This window comes from Sceloporus occidentalis, unplaced genomic scaffold (assembly GCF_023333645.1).
Source record: "Sceloporus occidentalis isolate IW3139 unplaced genomic scaffold, rSceOcc1.0.p SCAF_43, whole genome shotgun sequence".
Lineage (NCBI taxonomy): Eukaryota > Metazoa > Chordata > Lepidosauria > Squamata > Phrynosomatidae > Sceloporus > Sceloporus occidentalis.
In genome coordinates this window covers 2,415,064-2,438,042 of record NW_028317023.1, presented here as the reverse complement: position 1 = coordinate 2,438,042, position 22,979 = coordinate 2,415,064, and the positions used below count along the sequence as shown (strand labels likewise).

Here is a 22,979-nt window from a genome sequence, read left to right as displayed (position 1 = left end):
AGCCTTGATGATGTTATGAGGCAAGTGCCAACACACATAATTGCAATAAAATCATTAAGTCCCTAACTGGATATTTTTTTCAAGATAATTATGGGGTGAATTTATGAAGATATCTTGCATAATAAAACAAAATAAATGTAATGTGCTTGCTTTAGTACCCTGAAGCTTATCTTTTGGGTTTTGGGTAGTGTTTAATGGAGTAATATCAAGGTCACTGAAAGGCAGTAGACTGATACTCTTAATAAATAAAGTAATTACATAGCTATTAAGAACTTCTCTTGGTTAAAATGCAAAGATGAAGATGCAGTAAAATAAAAACACACAGTAAAATATCTGATTCCTGTTTTTTATTCTCTTGTGTTAGGAAAGTCCCATTGTGTGTGAAAACGCTGGTTTACGGAGTACTAAGCGCCTCAGCAAAAGCAATATTGACATCTCTGGAGTGTTGGATGATGGAGAACCGCGGCAACCTTTACATCGGAAGCAGAGTGACTCATCCACTTACGACTGTGATACTATAACACAGCACCATGCCTTCTTATCTAGGTCAATAACATATCTAATGTAAATTACAATGGCCCATGTGTTTGCAACGTGACATTCTAGCGAGAAAATCTAACATCAGCTAATCCTTTACTTATAGTTCAAATAACCCCAAAACAGTGGGGAAACTCAAGCAGTGGCTGCTCTGCCTAGCTGGTCTCCTGCCTAGACTGATATTCTTTCCAAAGTTACATTGTGACATTACAGTTAGTTATTGGAAGTTTAGTTCGCCAGGTTGCTCAGTAATGCTGCATACTGATGAACAGACATGGGAATCTCTAGATAGGTTGTCGGAAAGGACACTGATGACATTTAATGTCAGCCTTTGCCGGGTTATTAATTATTATAATATTGGCTGTTCCACCACTAACGAGCAATGGCCATAGATGCAAACAACAGTTTAAAATGAATAAAAATGCTTTAAGGAACCATGTATAAACAAGACACACGTCTTTTCGCTTGTATTCCTTTATTATATTGATTTGCATTTTTTCCTATGCAGTATCCATTCAAGTGTTTTGAAGGATGATGTGGATTTTCCACGAAGCGGAAGCTCCAACCTTTGTGAAGTTATGCTTGGGCGGTTTGATTTTGAAGTGTCAGACTTCTTCCTCTTCGGTTCACCCTTGGGATTAGTGTTGGCCATGAGAAGGACTGTACTACCTGGTCTAGATGGTAAGAATGTTTTATTCTTAATTGACATCATTATAACAATTGCATTTTCTGTTGCTCTATTGTTATTTCTAAGAAGGATTCTCATATTCAATATTTTGCTGTCATTCTTGGAAGCTTCCTGGATGTGACCTAGGGCCTCTTGCTTGGTAGCTGATTAAAAGGCCTCTAGGTCAATACATCATTCTCTCAGTGTGGAGACTGTTGTTTATGCCCATGCTCGCCCTGCACCCCCCACCATGCTCGCCCTGCACCCCCACCACCACAGTAGCTCCGCCTCTCCTGTTGCCTATTTTTACTGGTAATTATTATATGAACATATCACTTAGTTGACCTGATTGTATTAATTGAATGAACTGTGGAGTTTAATCAATCCTAGATGTTCCTGAGGGGTTGAAACAAATGCTCTTTTTAAAGAGAACATAGCTTCCATTAATTTCCCCCTGCTTAGAAATCTGCATTCATCGGAATTTGAAGTATTAAGAGATTGTAAAAATGCAAGCTATTCAGAATCTAAGATGGGACCAAAGACTGATTGAAGTTTTAGTTATAGGAAATATAGACTAGATGGACCAAATGGTTCTTATTTGCCATCAAATTCTATGTTTCTGTGAAAGTGGAAAATGTGCATTTTGAGGAAACATTATGACTCCAAATCTAAGTTTAGATTTTCAAAAATCAAACAGAAAATTCATTACTTGCCGTCTGTGTTTGCCGCTTAACATTATATCGTGTATCTCTGATCGGTCTGTTATTTAGCAAAATGGAAAAAGCCCAAGAGATATGTGTATTCAATTTGTTTTTGTCAAATAAGAGAAATCTTTCTTATTTGCACACCTAGTAGACTGCTGATGAAAACAAAAAATGAGCAATAAAATAATGCCATTCATTGCTTTCGAAAATAGTAATGTATGCATGCACGAGACCCGCACTGCAGGCAATAAACATCTGCTCCCAGTCAGGTTGATTGAACAGTGGAAATAAAATATTACTTTGCAAATAGTATAACATTATCATTAAAAATTCACAATGCCAGATGGGAGTTAGCGTGACTTTTTTAATGCTGAATTGTCTTGAATGTTTTCCACTTTTGAATAATCTTACTCACTGTAGACTGATGTACTTTAAACTGTTTGGAAATGGCATTATAGCCCTTCCCAGATTGATGGGCAGCAAAAGTTGCTTGTCTAAGATCATTGCGGAATGCTGAATGCTCCAGACCAGCAAACTGCTAAAACTTCAGCTTTTATAGAGGTGGTCACACTTGGTGCTGATCAATTAATCAAGGGCAATTGGCTTCTCCATTTTGGCTTTATTTTTGTTGAATAAATCATGGCACATTGTAATATAGCATGTGTTGTTATTCATCTGAGGTTGTATTTACCTAACCTTTAGACCTGCTAAGGAACAGATGATTGTTATTGTGTCCTGATACGTAAGACTATAGAACTCAAAGATGGTGTACTTTCTTTTCAACATAAAGTATATTTACACACACAAGTGAAGTTCCACGGGCAAATAATGACCCATTGTTTTTTCCTTTCTTTTTTGCAGTGTGTAGGGCTCGTCCTGCCTGCAGCCAGGTCTACAGTTTCTTCCATTCCGCCGATCCATCTGCTTGTAGGCTGGAGCCTCTACTAGAGAAGTCCTTCCACATGCTCCCCCCATTTAATGTGCCCAGATATCAGAAGGATCCACTTGGAGATGGAAAGTCATATCTTTTAGGTAAAGCTTACTATACTTATCCTAGATTATATTTTTAGCCGTCGTAATACACATTTTGTTCAGCCATCATAGAAACAATTCCACAAAGTGTGAAAGAAAGGTTCAGGAACTCTGTGAATAAACCATTGCAGAATTATATTCAAACTGTAACAATGCATTGTTCATCTTGCAGTATGTTGCCAGTGCATTAAACAGTTAAACTTGGAGTGTATGATTATTTCAGTTTTATGTGTATACACCATTAGTATTATTCACTGCATTGTCTTAATTGCCCTTTGTTACCCAGAATATAATAGAATGCTTTAAATTGCAAGAATGGAAAAGGGTTCTTTGGCTAAAAGTAGGAGGATATTATAAAGCTTCATTTTATTATACAGTGTTATACAATCATTCTATTTTGATTACATTTTAAAATGCTTATTTGGTTTTTATGTCCCGAGATTTTAAACTGTGTTTATATACCGAATCTGCAGGGCATGGCTGAACTGGAGATAACCAAGCCCTAGCACTTTATTCTTCTGGACATGTTACGTTATATATTATTAGAATATAGTTTTTACATTACTTCAAAAACATAAATTGTTTCATAACTGTCTTTAAATTGAGTTATGGACTCAAATTTTCAAATTTAACCAAACTCACTAGCTCATCTATTTGCAAATGTCAACTTCTGCACAATTGCCAACAACTTAACTGTACTTGGCTTTGCTTCTTCGCACACCGTTGAAAATAATGTTGCAGTGGAGTTGCACTCAGGTTAAGTTGAGTTGAATTTAAAGTTGAAATTGAAATGGCCAACACATAGAAACTAATCTGCAACTGCATTCTGTTTAACCTGAATGCAGTTGCATCAAGTTAACACTTGACTTTCACTGCATGTTCAAGTATCTGGTTGTGTTGTGGTATAGAGTGCATGTAACAGTTTCAGTTGACTTGTGCAAAGTAAAGCAAAGGAGAAACTATAGTTCTTCATGATATGGGGTCCATCAATTTCTAGTTCCCTCTATAGCTGTGTTGTACGACCAAGAAACAAATTCAGTTTTCTATCAGCTATAGAATTGTGCAGATCCACGTGTAATGAAATCATGTGTATTAAATCTATGTTTAAATGAAAATCACAATTCTCTTTTTTGTGTGTATGTGTATTCTGATTATAAAGTATCTTTTTATCTATGACCAGGGCTAAAGTAAAATAAAGGCAATACGTCCCGCACTGAATGATGCTCAATTCTATACTATAACCATATTGTGCATTAGTCCATTCAGGACAGTTGTTCATTCGCTTCCCTCATTCCTTTACTGTCAGCTTTGACTGATGGAAAACTGATTCTGTGTGATAGGCATCAATGCTATACAACTGGTGTTTAACTTATCAGCCTTGAAATATCCAAACAGGGAGGATTCCACTATAGATTCAATGTTTTTCCTTTCTTATGTATTATTTATGTTACTTGCCACATTCGGTGTATAGTGCAACATAATTGTTAGCAGGTTTGAAGCATGTATCTGTGGGAGATAAAATTAGTTTCTTGAGAAAGGAGTCCTAAAATCAGCTGTTTCTTTTCCTGTCACATTTTAAGTGATAATATTTTAATCACAGTTAATGCCGTATTTCTAAGTACAGGAGGGAACTTTATTTCAATGGAGGACGATACTGTATAATCTAAAACTAGACGGTCAGAGGCTTTGCTGTCATACAAGCATTCTTTACTTTACTGAGAGGGTGGTAGATAAGTGGATCAGCCTTCCAGTAGAATTGGTAGACTTTAATACAGTGAGAGAATTTAAGCATGCATTAAGTGGGCATAAGACAATCCTGAATATTAGACAATACCAGGAAAAAATAAAGTACTTGTGTGGGTCAGCACTGTGGTTTCGGGCACCTTGGGCACACTTTGCATCTGCTAAGCCCCTTCTGGGTCCATTGTTTACTAACATTGGAGAGCATTTTGTAGTGATGTTCCCCACCAGTTTTTTTCCTGAAAGGTGTATATTGCTATGGGTGCCATGATGCTTTTGGATTGGCTCTGTCAATATGAGTACAAACAGTCATTAAGATACATATAGCCTATAAATTTACAGAGTCTTAATCCAGCTATGATAGCATTTTAACACGGTCTTTAACCGAGCCCAGAATGTGTAAAACACAGAATAATAGTAATAATAATATTGCTTCCTCATGAGCTTTACTCAGAAGGTACTCAATGAAAGTCCATGGTTAAAACAAATATTTTGACATATTTTGTCTTTTTCTCATTGGTTGGAGTTTTCTCGATTTTTGGTATTTTGCTTTCCACTTCAGTAAGTAAAATACTCTTGCAAAATTGCATGCAAGGCATTTATTTTGGTGATTTATCAAGTGGTAAGACAGCCACCAAATCAAAATAAACTCTTTGTGTCCTATTGCTCTATGGGACCTATAAATCAATGCAAGACACTTAGAAATAGCTTTGATTAATTATTCTCTTTGAAATGGAACTTTGAAAGTTTTCTTGCTGTAGCAGAATTTTGTTTTCTGTACAGTTTGATGAAATAAGCACAACATATTTCCCTCGTATTAGGAGAAATATTCTGATTCCAACTATTAAAAATATACTCTTCTGTATAATAACTCTTCTCTCAGTACTGTCTTAAATATTAGAGGTAGGCATACATTGTAAGTAGTGGGACACGAGGTGAGCAAAGACCAAGGTATACCCTGATCCAGCTAACGTTCACTCCCTGAGCATCCAAAGGATGCAAGCAAGCACCAAAAGAAAGAGGATGTGAAAACACTTCAGCACCTTTTCCTTTCTGACTTTCATCTTGATGAACTAGATTAAGCCTGGCATTGGGCTAAAGACCAGCTAAAGTCTACACTGGCTCATTCTGTTAAATTTATTGAATGGGAAAACGTAAGATTTGGGAAAGTGGCAGGTCCTCTTGACAAGAAAATGCTATGCACCTAGAAAAGGAGATCCCCAACTTTCAATGATCAATGCTTTTTGAACTGTTTCTTAATAAAATAAATAATAAAGCTTAAATTTATATGTGAATACATGGACAGCAAAAAACACACAGGTCACAGGTATTCGGAGGTGGTTTTCTTTTCAAATATTTTTATTAAAGTTTTTTTTTAAAAGAAATTTTTGTAACATAACAAATAATACAAAATTATACATAGTAAATGCAAAAGCATACTTGAATTTAACAGCATAGTCTGAACAAAACAAAAGAAAAGGGGAGGAAAAACAGGGAAGGGGAGTTTTTGGCAACATATATATAATGCATGTCAAAAAAGACAAGAATATTCTATATATACAAAAGAACAGCATATCACAAAAATTATAAAGAAAAAATGAGTGTTAAAATTACGGAATTTCCAACATAAACATTTAAGGATTATTTATTACAATAGCGTTTAACCTTATCTTCCCAAGAACCCCAAGATAGTCGTAATCTCTCCAGTTTTGAAGAGAATGGCCTAGTATGTAACTCATACATTTTGTTTTCCATGAAACATTGTATTAATTCCCCAATACCTGGGACATTGGGACATTATTTTCTTTAAATGTACATCTAAAGATTCTACTATCTTCAAACATGCAGGAGGACTCAAAGTAAAAAATGCTGATTTTTTAATCTTAGTCTTTTTTTTTTTTTTTTTTTACAGTGGATGCTATACAAGCCTGCAGTGCTGCGTTTGCAGAACATACAACATCCAACAACACCACTTCTACAGAAACAACAGCACTTCCTAATCAATCAACCCCTACTCAGGCAAAAGGCAGAAGATCAAGTTTGGTGAGCATGAACAGTGAGATGTCAGGGTCCTCGGAAAGCCTGCCCTCTGCCAAGATTGCTAACAGTAAGGAACATTGTGTTTCTGTAATATATGTAATATGGTTTTGTTAGAATTTTGCAAATGGACTAAAACCGATTTAGACAAATTTTCATTTTCTGCCCTTTTGGTTCTGACAACAATCGGAGGGCATTTTCCATTCGGAAAGTAAATTCATTGTCACTCACCCTCATGCACGCTCTCATGCTTTATAACGCTCTAACCCACTCTCTCTGTCACACTCTCATTCATGTTCTCTCACACTCTCATTCACTCTCTCTCATGCTGTTTTCAAATGTCTCCCTACCTTCTCCGCTCACCACTGCCGTGTCCATATCCCCTTGCCGCGCAGCTCTGTTTCTTCTCTTGCATCTTGGTGAGACTGCTTCTGTTTGGTCTATTAATCAATGGGCCTTCTATGTTTGTCCTTATTCACTGGACTGAGAAACTGAACCTGTTCGATACCCCAAATTCCAATGTTCTTGAAAACTGAAACCACCTTGGGTGCCTTCATCAGAGAATGAGGAAAAGGTGAAGCTTCCCCTTGAATGCCTCATAAAGACATTGAAAATTAAGAAAAATATATTTTTCAGTCAAAATGTTCAGAGTATAACTATAAATAGATAAATACGTAATTCTAAAGTCTCTGTGTTGCTCAAATATTTAAACATGTGGGCTGACTGGTTTGATCATATTTCCTTCCTTTTATTTGGTTTAATCCAGTTACTGCAAATTGGTGGGGAACAAAGCGTCTGGACTATGCCTTATATTGTCCTGATGTCCTCACTGCCTTCCCGACCGTGGCTCTGCCACATCTATTTCATGCAAGTTACTGGGAATCTACTGATGTGGTGGCTTTTATTTTGCGACAGGTAAGAGTCACACGAATGGCATTAATTCATTTTTTGTTTGTTTATTTTTATTTACTTGCCTTTTTATTATAGTATATCAGTATAACGGTATATCTCTAAGCTCACAAGAGTAAAGGCCTTTTTTATCTTTTGTACTAGTCTTTTACAAGTATTAGTGTTATTGTCAGTTTTGTATATTGTCAATTTGCAAAAAAATGTCTCCTTTATTGTAGTAGCACTGTGGGGCAAAGGAAGACATTTGGTGCCAAACATTTTTGTAAGAGAGTGATAAGGTTAATCAAAACAACTTATCTGAGTACCAGATAATATATAATATAGAACATATTGATACCATTTTTCGACTCTGTTGACTTTTAGGAAACCAATCTTAATACTGAACTACATTAAGTTATTGTATACATGGAACCCATATAGCTAGATAATTATTCTTTTGCAAATTACCGTACTTAAGGCTTTTCTCAATAGGGGTTTGTACATACAACTATCTTATGATCAGCCTTCACTGTCTTCCAGCTTATGAGATATGAAAGTGTGCAAATCCAACAGAAAGAAGGCATTGACACCATGAATATGAGCCCTTCAAGTAGACAAGAGAAATGGCTACGCAAGAGGAATCACGTCAAATTACGGGTATTTACAGAGGACAAAATATCCTCAAATACATCTTCCTATGAACTAGCTGAGAATGATAAAAGCAGAGCTCAGCAATTTGTGCTTAACAACTCCAATCTGATAAATGATAACCTTACTTATCACTGTAGGATGTTTCCTCTCAGGCAGCTTGGATGATTAAGGTCCTTATAGAAAGAAGTTTAAAGTAGAACAATGTGTAAATTGCCTGCAGCGCTGCAGAATATGACGGCGCTATATAAATCAATAAATGGTAATAAATAACTTTGTGATGCGCAAATAACTCTGGAAAGAAGAGCCCCAGTTTTGAATAGATTGCGATGCCATTTTTGTGGCCAAAGCTCATGGTGATAAAGCAAGACTTTAGTTACAATCAGCAGCCTGTTATTTCTCACACAACGCATTTTCTTTTACCATTACAGTAAAATATCTCTTAGATTAGGAGACAGCAAAGCAGCTATTTGCCATCCATTTTTGGCTGATTTAACTGCTTTTCTGAAGTGCATCTGGGTGTTCAGTCTGTTATGATTGTGAATAGTGAAGAAAGCATTAGAATTATATTGAAGGTAGGAAGTCAGTTTTTTGGGTAATAATGTTATTTCAAGTATTTGAAACACATTTAGGTGGGTTACATCATATGTCTTATTTATCTAATCACAGTGAATGTAATGGGAATAGAAGAGTATGTGATGTCAGCAGAATAATTAAGCATGTCTACATTTTCTGTTCTCATAACAAAGCACAGAAATATGCAAAATAAAAAAACTTTCAATTTCACTCCAGCTCTTTATTACAGTACTGGGCACATTTGTTGTTTGGTGCAAATAAAAGTGGGCACATTGGGACTTGAGTACTAAATGCACTTCAATTATTTATCCACTCATTACTTATTTAATATGAACAAGGTCAATAGATTGTTGCTCATTGAAGGGGCTAGACCTCTGTAGACCTCTATGTGGAATGCTGTCCATGGTGCTGAAAGAATCGTCCCCTATGACAGGTTTCCTATCTTCAAATTAAACCTTCGTTTACTTACATTACATTTTGGCTAGAGAAATAACCCCCAAGAAATTAATATCCTAATTGAGTGTCTAAAGCAAAATTAGTATGATATCTCACCTTCCTTAACACGTTCCATGAGACTCGAATTAGTATTCCACTAATGTTTCAAAGAGAAGCATTATGTACAAGATAGAGCTACAATGTCAGAGTTATTTTAAAGTTGCTCATTGTGTTAGCTGCAAACACCTTTGCTAGCTGGTATCTCCTCTTTCATCCTTCAGAGTTCTTTTTATTAAACATTTTAATATATATATAATTTTATTCTAGATTATACACATAGTGTCAGCTCATATATTATTAAATCAAAAGAGCCATCATTGGACAGTGCCTGTAAAACAATGCGCTAGCAGTTTACACCATTCTGCATGCCTTGTTCATGTAAGTTAAATCAATGCGGTAGTGAGATTTTATACATCTATGACCTGTTATTTATCTAAACTGGACATTCAATATCATTTCATATCTGTAATAAGTGTCCGTCTTTTTAGAATGTGACAGCCAATCACAGAGCCAATGATGTAATTGCTGTGGAAGGTGGTCCTCAAGTCCTGGTTGGTCGTTTCATGTATGGACCATTAGACATGGTAGCTCTGACCGGAGAGAAGGTATGTGAAGAAGATTTCTTCTGTTGACATTATCTTACCGTTCTTCTGTTTTCTTTCTTGTCATAATCTTTCTGGTGTGTTGCTGGTGGTATCCAGCATCAACTTTTTATATCTAGGGCTCAATGTTTTGGTTTATTTTAGTGTGTTGTTGTATGTACTCTTCGATATGACCTTGTTAGCTGTATGTTTACATTAAAATACACTATTTTTGCTATATTGATAGTTTTGTGTGCAACTTCTATGTTATTTTATACTTGCATTGGGGCTTTTGTGGATGGTAGCCTGGTAGTTTCTTCTTTTTGTCCTATTTTTTATAGTTTTGTTTGTAACATCTAAAAACCATGTATATACTGACAGCCTTTGAAAGACTGATTTCTATCACAGCTTTAGAAAAAGTAAGAGACCGTTATGCAAAAAAAACCCATGGAAAATGTTTGCTCAAAGTATTTATGCTTCAGGTGGACATCATGATCATGACAGAACCATCCAATGGCAGATGGGTGTACTTTGAAACAGAGATTTCAAACAGCAGTGGACGAGTGTCTTACAGTATTCCAGAAGATAAGAGGTTGGGGGTAGGAGTTTTCCCCATTAAGATGGTTGTAAGGTGAGGTTTGTGGTATTAATGCCGTGCCAAATGTTCATTCATTCTCCTGTTTTATTGATCTACATGCATGAAAAAAATGTAATTAGTCCTTTCTTAATAAATTATTGAGATTGTAAATCTTTTGTCATATAGGGGGGATCAGAGCAATGCCCAGAGTTACCTGACAGTACTGCCCCGTGGCATGGAATGTGTCGTTTTCAGCATAGATGGCTCTTTTGCAGCAAGTGTGTCCATCATGGGCAGTGATCCCAAAGTCAGGGCTGGTGCAGTGGATGTGGTCAGGTAAAGGACACCGTCTTGTGCTTCAGACTGTAACATTTACACATTGAGGTAGAACTGAACATAATCTAGATTTATAGTGGGAGTCGACCAAGTTTACTAACACCTTGTGGAATCACAGGGCTGTTACCGGCAAAGTGCAGATAAAGGAGACGCCTGATGCCAAGAATGTGTGCTCATCTGCCCTGTTTGGCACTGTAGGGAGTGAAAGAACGTTTGAATGTGTTGTGCATGAACCTCTGGTAGTGTGTTATCTTTGCTGTCACAGCACTACCATATAAGTGGTCAACTGGTCAGGTGGCACTAGCAGCTGCTGCCACTTACATATGGGCAGCGTCACCTGCCCTCATACCTGGAACCCTCTTAGTTTCACCTGAAGTGTCTGGGTGACGTGCTGCTTTCCTGGGGCTCTGGGTCATTTTCTTCTGCAGGGGAGAAGTATTTCTTCACGCACTGCACAGCAAACTTCTACCTACTCCTGTCTTGTCCCTCCCCAACAGAATTTTGTGATTCTGCACTCACACAAACCCCTCATTTAGTAAATAGACCTCCTAATATTAAAGATGTGGTATTGTTCTAGGATACACACAATACGGCCATGTATTTAATGACCTATCATAATATATTATTCCATGTCCTTCAGGCATTGGCAAGACTTGGGTTTTCTAATAATCTATATAACAGGACGTCCAGACATGCAGAAACAACGTGTAGTCTCTTGGTTATCACAGCACAATTTTCCGCAGGGGATGATCTTTTTCTCTGATGGCCTGGTGCATGACCCACTGAGACAAAAAACTATTTTTCTCCGGAATCTAATGCAAGAGGTAAGAATAACTAGTAATCTATTCGGTTTAATTTTAACAACCTATTTTGTTTAATTTCCAGAATTCTGCTGTCCAAAGCAATACTATTTATATGCAGAATTATCTTTAAGACCTCATTTTCTTAACTGTTCTATAAATCATCCCCTGGATAACACATACAAAAATATGTCTATTAGAATTCCTCCATGGAGTTGCACATTTTGTGATGGGTCCCAGATCCCAGTAAATGGTCTACACAGTGTGGTAGATACTGTAATAATGTTTTTTTTTTAAATTAATGTGTTTAAACTGCACGACTACCAATAATGCTTGTTTTTCCTTTGCAGTGTCACATTAAGATCACTGCTGCGTATGGCTCCATGAAGGACATATCTGTCTATAATGTGCTTGGGCTGTCACCATCTCAAATCTATATTGTTGGGCGCCCAGCAAAGAAATATCAAAACCAGTGTCAGGTCAGTGATACAGAAATATTGTGTATAATACTCTGCTTCCCCCTACTTTTGGATGCTTCAAGGGTTTTGGTGCCATATATACATGTTCAAAAATATATGATATAATGTTATAAGAGTGATATAAATAATATGAAAGTAGACTGCATAGAGCATGTGATTTTTAGAGTTTGCTTCATTGTCAGCGATTGGCACAAGACTCTACCTCACTTGACGCTAAAACTTTAATTATCCAATAATTTTTTTACCATATCCCAAAATGTTTAAAATTACAATTTTACAATGCAATATATTACACAATAATATATATTTCAATATATAACCAAAGATTGTGTGATTGTGTATAGTACATGGTTCAACGCAGATATTAACATGCAAGTTGTTCATCTTTTGTTGTAGTTCCTAAGTGAGGGATATGCTGCTCACTTGGCCTCTCTAGAATTTGGCCACCACTCCCGTCCTAAGAAGAACAATTCCCGCATGATCCTGAGGAAAGGTAGTTTTGGCCTGCACACTCAGCCTGAATTCCTGCGGAAAAGGAACCACCTGCGCAGGACTATGTCCGTTCAACAGCCTGAACCACCCTCCACAAACCCCAAACCAGAAAGAGCACAGAGCCAACCAGAATCGGACAAAGATCACGACCGGCATTTAAACCCACTCTCTTGGGTGAGGAATGCAAGTCATAAATTCGAACCCTCACCATAACAAAGATGAGTGTTCCTAATTTAATGTGCACATGATAAATAGGCCTTAGGAAATGGGAGGGAGGAAGTGCAGCATGCAAACAGCAATATGACCGATCTGTGGTGGCCTTCCATATGATCCTCCCCACAAATGGTCAACAAGAGGGCACAGATAAGAACTATCAACAGTGGCAGATCAGTGTTATATATTATATATATATATATATATATACTTATGACATCTATTGTGAATTTGGAAAAAAATATGTTCTATTTGTTCCCGCCTAATCCTAAATCATTGCAAATTTGTTACATTGTCAAGTCAAACCGTTAAAATTGTTTTGTTGCCCATATTTTTTTTTATAGTCACGTTACCATCGGATTTTTGTGTTATCAGCGACACCATATTCCAAAACATTCCTTTAAGCAAGTGGGTAAACAAGAGTAACTGATATGCTGATACTTTGTGGTGCTCAAGGATTGCGGATCCATGAAGCCTTTTTGCTAGATGCACTCCTTTACCAGGTTAGCCTTCAGTACAAACATTTTTGAGCAATTTCACAAGCTAGTGTAAGAAATGAAGTAGCCAGGAAGCGTGGATTTGACTCCACATAATCAGTTTGGGTGTCACCTACGAAGACTGTTGTAGCTGAGGAGAAGAGATGGCAACATCTTTATAATACATCTTACACTCTGTTATTATTGTTATTTTGCTTATGTTCATTCTGCCAGTTCAGAAAGGAGAGCTGTCACTATTAAGATTGGGAATAATGGAAGCGATGTCATTATAACGGACCAGTGGAGAGGCAGAATAACTTGCTGAATTTGCTGTAGGGAATAATATGTTCCTGCTTTTCAATATACTTGGATATGCTGTGTTAGCCGAGTGTTGGCCTGCTTTGTGATGGATACACATGTGTGTGTACAGACAAGAATCTCAGAGGAGTTACGTATATGAGTGAAATATATAATTGTGTGCATTACATATTAACTATAGTAGCCCCTTGAGTCCAATGGAAAGAATTAAGAGAGGAGTAAATTTAAATCTCGAAGGGTCTTTGTATAAGACACGAATGACTTAGTACACAATGCTGCAGATCGCACAGTACTAGTTCATCCCAAAATACAAACTTTTACGTTCCAGAAGGATGCACAGCACTTTCCAAAGGGTTTTGTGTCGCTATACATGTGAAACGGTTGACCTATAGTTCGTTACAACTCTCAAAGATTGAAATCCTTAAGTAAAGACGTGTGCTTTAACTGATATGTTTGTGCAATAGTTTGTTCGAAGGTTTACAGCCGAGCAGAAAACTTTTCCCGACTGCTTGGTCTTTCAGCCTCGTGTCTCTTTGATAGGCATCCATGTAGGGTGTACAGAGATCCTTCTTGACAGATACAGAGTGTACATATTTACAATGTTCGTAACCACTTGTGTGACCTATTATTATAGCAGTTGGTAGTCGATACACATATGCTTTTTATTATATAGTTGTTTGGTTGGCTTTGTCCTGTTAGATATGTGATCTATATAAGAGGTGTAGTCACGCGTTGAGAGCATGGTTAATCACACCACAGACTAATATAGCAAACCAAAACACTACAGCTTCTAACTTTTTAATCAAAATGCAATAATTGACTTTTTGCTTGCTGGGTTATCATGAGGAAGATATCTTCAAACCACAATTTCCATAAGAAAAATGTAACATGTATAAGAAAATCTTGCTAACTTTAATAGTTATTCTCCCTGATCCAAGAATTCGGATGGCAGAAGAACCTGAAAACTTCTGTTGTACTTTCCGTTAAGCACAAACTACCAGTCTTAACACAAAATCACTGTCTAGACTTAAATAATTGTTTCATAGGTCTTTGAAACAAATGGCAGGACAATATCGGGCACATAAAGCAGAATAGTTTTTTTTATTATGTGAGATGAGTCTTTAGTCAAATGTGATATATTTATTGTCAATAGATGTAGAGTCGCATAAACTGTCAAGACTCAGAGGTCTCTTTAAAGAGAGAGTAAGTACTTCTCATTAACTGGTTTGCACATATATAGGGGTTTATTTGCTAAAGAGAGAGTTGCCAGGAGGTTTTAACTCTCTCACTTCTACTATTCAGTATAAAGGGCCAACACTGGACAATTTCTCCAGCAAGAAGGGCTGAGCTTGCTCTGTATAACATACGCAGTACATTAGTATACATTATACAGCCAAGCCCTTCCTGCAGCAGAAGCTCACTGGGGTTAGACCATCATAATGTTTTTTAAACCCCGAAGTCACAAGCCAGCATAGTGGAACCTGGACTTGGCATGACGCTGAATTTGGGGTATGAACTTGTTTAATTGATATAGAATGAGAAGTAACTGTAGTATCAGTTGTTATGATTACTGGAATAAATGATGACATACATGTAGGTTGAAGTTTCAGAGGTTATTTTCTTCCCTGTTTTGGTAGGTTTTGGTAGGGTAGAGGTTTATTAGAGACATTCCAGATTTTTGCCTTCACAAAAAATTCATTTAACACAGCGCAACGGAAACAGATATATGAAAGACTTAACTACGCGAGCCAAGGATACTGTAACCTTTTCTGTGACAGAACAGTACCCTGTAGGGAATTAAGGCAGTTTAATGAATATCTTTGTCTTTATGAACCATACGTTCGCCTAAGTAGTCCCGCAGAGAAATGTTCCACTTTATCCTTGCAGTAAAATTTCACTTGAAAATTCAGTGTCGGCTTCTATCTACAGTGCTGGTAAATAAATGCTGGAACAGCAAAGAGTTTTTAAATACCAATACTGCCACCTATTGTTCTTTTTTTTTAATGAAAAAAAATCAAGCAAAATGAAAATTGCAAATACTGCATTCTAAATCATCCTTAAAGAGAGATTGCTGACAGAATGACAAATGCCCCATAGATCTCAATTCTGTTTTGTCTCAGATTTTCTATTCATGAAATGATGTGAGTGCTCATGTAAAAGTTCTTTCATGCTTTAGGAAGTGGTAAATTTCAGTTTTATGGACATAAAGTGATAATACAGCTAATGAGTTATAGGTAATAAGAGAGGAACAAAAGCAGGGAGGCATCTTCACATAAAAATCAGCCCTAATGATCACATATTATTTCAAAAGACAGCCTGATCTCCTGTGTAGCAGGAGGGGAGATGTTCCTGCCCCTGCAAGAAAGTCAGGAAGTACCTGTACGTCGTAAAGGGCTTCTAAGCAGAGCTTTTTAGGAGGTACATATCGGACTGAAGGGGTTAAAAGGGATATGATATAATTATACAAATATGTACAGTGATAATACCAGACGCTCTCCGATAACCTGTTCATTAATAGGACTGTGCAAAGAACAATAGATCATTCATTCAGACTTGAAGGATTCTATACTTAAATCAATGAAAAGGTTCTTTACAGTAACACTAATAAATAGATGGAATTCACTACAGAGCTTGTGCCATCAAATTCTTAGATACCTATATTTAAATATTGGCTAGATTTTTTTTATAGCTTGTCGATCCAATGAGAAATTAGCCATTCTAGAGTCAAATAATTTTTCATCTTTTTGGGGCACAATTGGAAATCACTTTAATGTGGATTTTTTGGGGCTTTGTTCGCCTTCTTCAGGCTGTGTTCTTCTGTATCAAGAGTAGGGTTGAACTTGATGGACTTAGGTCTTTTTTCCAACCTAAATGACTGTGTTACTTTGTAGACACACATATTTCTTATACTTTACTAAGCACCTAGGAGGGATTCATTTTTCACAGATTAAAGTGGTCCTTTATAGAGTAAATGAAAAAGCAATCTCTATTTTCCCCATTGTCGTAAATTATGGTGCTACAGGTTGTATGCCCATTGCCTACCGGAGGATAAGTTGGTGTTGTGTAAATAATGTATGTTGATAGTAATAAAAACCCAAGGGATCGCCACATGATAACCCAGTCTATACAATATAGAGTGGATGTTCAACTTTGAAAGGCTCTCTCTCTCTCAATAAAAAAACAATTTACAGTACATATGTGTGTGTGTGTTTGTGTGTGTGTGTTACACTTAATATGCCAGTGATAGCGTTTATGTGGACTTTTACAAGTAATTTATACAAAACAGGTACTTCAATCTACAGTGTTGATGATTTGTTTGCCTACATGTCTGGTACCAGAAAAGTTATCTTATTGCTTGACCAAAGTATAATTGTTTTATTGTGTAGCATGTTCTAAATATTTCCACTTGATTGAGTATCATGGAATATATATCACTATTCTGTGCTATGATAGGGGGTCATGAGTCTGGATTGAGGAATTAAGCATTATTTTTATTCTCCATATGAAAAGTGAGGGAAAGAATAATAAATTATCAAGGTATAAGAAGTATAAAAGTTTGAAATGTTTAACTCTCTATAATTACACTGATTAGCAAACAAAAAGCCCATGCCATATTTAGTTCTAGTAAATTAATCTTGTTATAATGCTGTGATAGTGACAGTTCACCATTAAATAAAGGGGGTACACCATAAGATAATTTCACATTCACAAAAAATGAAGAAAATCCATTGGATATTACCGTTTATATAAAATGCAGTCAGACTTTCAGATTTAGAATATGCATGAAAGAAAAAATAAAAATATGTAGTGTAATTGCAGTACTAAAATAGTTATTGTGCCATTTTGTTGTATAGGCTCCTCAAAATCAGTAGTTTTTTTCACTCATAAATATTTAAAATCTGGAAGTGTGACTGCTTTTTATATATTAAAAGGTTATTAAGTATATTCTGTACAACGTCTATATTGACAAAACATGGTTTTGTTTTATATTGTTGCAGTAACCTACCTTTATCTGCAGTCTTGGAAGTTGCTACTGTAGACAGTCATATCCTATTTAAGTCACATTGCCTAATAGAACCACCAGGTTGTTTATGGCAATGCCTATCCGATGAAGTCCTTCCCCCCCTGTCAGTAGTCATAGGAGCCAAACAGTAAGGGAATTTAAACCTGCATGGGATGGGCATATGGCTGTCCTGAATCTAAAGACCAGACCAAAGACTGATGAAGATTAGCCTTTATGGTAAGAAAAAACATGCAGACTAGTTGGGCTGAAGGGTTCTTATCTTTAATTGTCTTTAAATTCTTTATTTCTAAATCCCTACCCGATTATGTCAGGACACAAGCAATGCAGAAAAGTTTCAGTATGTCCAGATAAATCTGTCTAGTATACAATCTGACGATGTATACTGTAACAAATCCAGTGTTACCAGGCAGGTGCCCTTCACCTTTCGCGGGTCACTTCAACCTCTCAAAACGTGGACAAAGAAAAATATGAAAGACATGCTAACTGCTAACGAGTTGTTTATTCAAAGCACCATGAGGCACAGGTACTCCACAAGAGTCATCTTCTTTCTGTGTGTTTCTGTAAGCTCACGGTGTTATGTGATTTCCAGCTTGTAAAGTCTTATTTACCCAGCGCTGTGTAATGTGATGGCGCTATATCAATAGTAATACGTAGTATATTGGGGGGGGGGGGACACAACAACTTAACAGCTTTGAATACACATTCCAGAAAAAATGCAATATTTAGGAGATATTTTCACTTGGTGGTTGCTGAAGAACGATTCCAGAAGCACCGCTGTAAGTATCAAGTATACGTTATTTAAACTGAAAGAAGAAGTTTCATATTTCATATATCAATGAAACAAGTGCATTAAAACAAATTCATAAAAATCATAAAAAAACACGTTCATATTAAAACAAAAAAATTCATAGCTATTTTTCAGCTATTTTAAGTCTTTAGCCTAAGGAGTGTCTCAACTTTTTCCCATACAAAAACCAAATACAGGGTGAATTCCTCAGCAGACTCATGTCCTGCCAAAACCAATGAAATAATTATATTATTTTTCTATATATTTGTGAAAAATGGAACGTCCTAATTTGTTTGTGAATTCCTGTGAAAAGACTGGTCTTTGGGTCTAGAGTTATAACTATGCGTCTAGTTTTGAAATAAAGAAATTGCTCGTCTGTTGAAAAAAGTTATTTATGGTGACAAAAGGTTTATATTTCTTATCGATGCCTTGTAAGATAAAAGATGTACACTATTCTATGTATTTCTAAGATCAAAATGTAAGATTTTTACAGGCAGTATACTTTTGATGTCAGCTCGTTTTTAAACAAATAAAATAATCCTGTTAAACATTCCTCTTCGTTTGATATTTTTGTTTGCCGACTGATCCATGGTGAGTAAAAGATGTATTGATAGCACAATATCTTGATTTCTAACATTTTCACATCATAAGAACACGTATGGACCTTCACTGTGCTGGTGAGACTGGTATGCCGACTATTTTTAGATTATTGAGCTATAGAATGAAGCTTTGTTGGGAACTACGATGGATTAAACCAGAAGGCCCTACTATATAATAAAACAAGCAGCCAGCTCCTTTAGATGCCTGGAACCGGCAGGGGTTTCTTTATAAGCCTTTTTTTGTATGTATGTAAGCATTTGCATGCAGGAGGGAGTCCCTGGAGACACAGCATGTCTGTGCCATAATATAAAGTAAGGACAGTCCAACAAAACTACAACGCAAAATATATTGTGGTCTACAGACTGGCCATTCATTTTTTTTCTAGCAATTTTTTTCTTTAACCCACTCTAGAAAAAGAAAAAGAAAAAAAAGTGTCAGAAAAATAGAGCGCATAAAATAGTGTTGCATGGTTGGGATTACCATGTAAAAAAATAGTCATTTTATTCCAATAAATCTCAGACCATTGTTGTCGGTCAAATGATATTTTGAGCAACACTCCCTGTTCTAACGATCAGAGGCCTCCAAACTGTGCAATACTTCATCTCACATAATGCTCGTTCAGCTCTAGAGGGCCACAGTTTGGAGACCTTTCCCGTTGATAAATAGTGATTCTGAGAAATATGTTATTCACGTTATTGAAACATGCTAAACAGCAATTAACGTTTTTGCTCTTTAACAGCAATAGTACTTCACCTGCACAGGTAGTATCTATAGGTTTTAATACTCAAATTTTTTTTATTTTTTTTTTAAATTTTTTTTTTACACCCCACATAAACATATGTACATTAGGTAATTAGCTAAATTAATATATTTATGGAACCCTTTGGATGATGTTATTTTATGCCTAGGTTTTAAATCCCTTTGTCACAGCAAATGTAATAATTCAAGAAAACATGCTTTAGACCAACATCTGGATAAAACATACACCAAACATGGGTGGTTGCTAGAAGGCACATTATAATCCATTTTTTTTCTTAATTTTATTTCGTACTTCTCAGGGAAGCAGTTGAGAGATCCATTCTCCTACCTTCAAGACGTGTCCCATTGTTGACCACTAGCCTAAGCCATTTACATACACAATGATGTACCTTATTTTTTTTGCATGTGCTTCTACTGTACACCACTGCCCCAACACACAAAAGAACAAGCCAAATGTGCAAAATTGAAAGCATTTTATAAACATACAAAATGTTTCAAACAAGAAGAGAAGAAAACATTTAAAAAATACAAGCTTGTACAAAAAGGTGCAAGTAATTCCTTCATTATTAGCGTCAAAATGTTAAAAGTAGCATATGCCATATGTGCTTTATCACACAGAACTGTTGTCAAAGCTCAACCACGTATAGGGCTTGTGTGGTTAAGGACTGCAAAACACAGCTTTGAACTTGGAGAAAATATGGAAAAATGAAGGGGACGGAGGCCTGCTAAACTTATTTAGTTAACAAGCGACGCAGTTTCAAACACGTGAAATACTCTTTGCTATGTAAGTGCAGCCGTCAAATGTAATTTGGGTATGTATTTCATTATGTTTACTGCCCAAATATTTAGATACTTTTACAAAGTAATGGTTTGGGTGTCTGTTCAGTGGGGCCACTGTGTACTGGAGAAGAAAGCAGTATGGGTCTAGAACAGTGTTAAACCATTAACACATTACATTCCAGTTCCTAAACAGACTTCCAGTTGCAGATATCATGAAAGGATGTGCGGCTATGGAATTATGCCATACATAAAGAATTAAAGACAGATAAAATCGAACAAGGCCTGGGTTAACCCAGTTATAAACAGCCCAATTTTATCGTTGAACTATACAATATTTTTACTTTAGTGTATATTCTCTAAATGGAGAGTTGTGGTTTTACCGCTCAACCATTCATTATGAAGGGCCAACCTCTGTAGGATGGGTTTGATTCCATTGGCAACGTTTTCACACATCTACATTTAAATTTGCAAACTGTAAACTACAAAATTAAGAACCCAATTATCTTTAATATTGGTAACATTGGATTTAGGTAGATGTAATCTAAATCTTATTATTTTGAACCACATCAAGTTTAATTCAGGAGCTATGACCTATTATTCATGAACTTCAGGTTTCTTAAACTAAATATATTGTTCCAAGGTAGGATGTAAAACGCAAATTCTTTAAAGTAATTTAATAATTTCCACCAAAGCAGACAAACAGCATATTTAAGGCGTTAAATATTTTTGCTGGTGGGTTGCGCCTTCGCCATGTTAATTTTCAAAGACAAGCGACGTATAATTATTTGTACAGTGACAATGCCCTTGTAGAATTGCAATCAACTGAAAACAGGGCAAACTAGTTACTGCATCATTGCGAAAGTACACCGACTTCACAGGCGTCCGAGTATACATACTGTTTGCCTACATGGATATATAAAAAGGGTTAAATGTCGAATCATTGAGCCTCTAAATGCAGTTTTCATGCACTTAGGTTTGTAAATAAGCTAAAACTATACCAACAGCCAACTATAGTTGTAACAAAAGTATTTCCTCTATGATCACTTAAGTGTGTGTGAGTAGAGCATCTTGGAATATATAAAATATATTTAAAAAATACAAGATAGTTATGCCAACATTTAAGCATGCAGGTTAATTAGGGTAAAACAACCAGTATTTGTTTTGCAATAGAATGCCTTTGCTGCTTATAGGACCATACCACAGTTGATGTGAAGATAAATAGTTTGAGGTTATTAAATCTGAAATTCCCTTTTTCCTCCCATCTGAAATTTGGATGGAACTATTTCAAATGACACATTTTCTGTATGTGAAGTCCTAGCTGAGCTTTGACTTGGCTCTGTAAATAGTGCTCAAAAAGCTGTCACACAAACATATAAAAAGGAGAGTGTTTGAAGATCTTAGCGCGCACCGATGTTACTTATACCGGTTAAGGCAATTTCTGTCCAGCCTCCACGTGTGTGCTGAAGACGTCTGGTGCTTCTTCTCCAAGCCAGCCGAGGGTGGCGCGCAGCATGCAAATTGCTAGCCATTAAACTGTGATAGTTCAATATAGCTTCTTTCCTAAGGATAATTGGAAAGGCAAAAGAAAATTAATTTGAGAAGTATGATCCCTGGCTTGAGATTCTTGGGATCATCTTTATATGATGAGTTGCCGTGATTCATGCAGAAAATCAGCGTTCACAGTCATCATAGTAAAACAAGTTAGTCATTTAAAGGAAAACCAGACAGCCACAAGGGAAGTGAAAAACCCAAGAATAAGTAGCTTTAGAACATGCATTTATTCCTCTATCTTTTTAGCATCTGAAAAAATATATTTTAGCCTTAAAGCAGATCATTCACGTAAAGGCACAAATTATTGCATGTTGTCAAGTACGTGATGACTTGCGCTGGAGTTTACTTGTATGCAGCAAGGCACATTCAGCTCGGTACACACGCATGCATATCAGTAGAAGAACTCAACGAGGCCAACAGTTCTGGCTCGTACTTCCATGATATGCACATAAGCCACACTAAGTATAGGTTGGCGCTAGGCAATACTGGAGACACCACCATCAATATTTATATAATATATCACTCTTGCATATGCTTTATTTGCACTTTTACAACAAGTTCAAAGCATACCTACTAAAACTAAAACAGAAGAAAAAAAACAAAAAACCCCACAAACCTTAACTTAGAAAAAAAAAAGCATTTGAACTTTTCACAATATTTTGCTGTGTTCAATACTAGAAAAAGAAAAACCTATAACACTAAAGAAAAGGTCAGAAATAAGGTATGTATAAAAGATCCCCTATAGTTCCGTTGCTTGAAGGTACCCAAGGAGCAAGTGACTATTGGACAGTCGTTGTTCATTATAGTGGATTATTTCCAACATTGTCCATCTAGATAGAAAGTAGCTCGTAAAGTATTGATCCGCAGGAGCATTTCTATATA

At 36.3% G+C, this 22,979-nt stretch overlaps 1 protein-coding gene across 1 annotated transcript in view; it reads left to right on the top strand.

Moving 5' to 3' along the window:
• LOC149289670 (membrane-associated phosphatidylinositol transfer protein 3-like) overlaps positions 1-12,802 on the top strand; it is an 87,344-nt gene extending 74,542 nt beyond the window's left edge. The window contains 12 exon segments of the mRNA XM_089490217.1: positions 365-546; positions 1,046-1,218; positions 2,770-2,940; positions 6,593-6,787; positions 7,484-7,632; positions 8,146-8,262; positions 9,813-9,929; positions 10,388-10,536; positions 10,669-10,818; positions 11,459-11,642; positions 11,969-12,097; positions 12,494-12,802. Coding sequence (XP_089346343.1) covers positions 365-546; positions 1,046-1,218; positions 2,770-2,940; positions 6,593-6,787; positions 7,484-7,632; positions 8,146-8,262; positions 9,813-9,929; positions 10,388-10,536; positions 10,669-10,818; positions 11,459-11,642; positions 11,969-12,097; positions 12,494-12,802 — 2,025 coding nt within the window.
• The last annotated feature ends 10,177 nt before the right edge of the window (positions 12,803-22,979 follow it).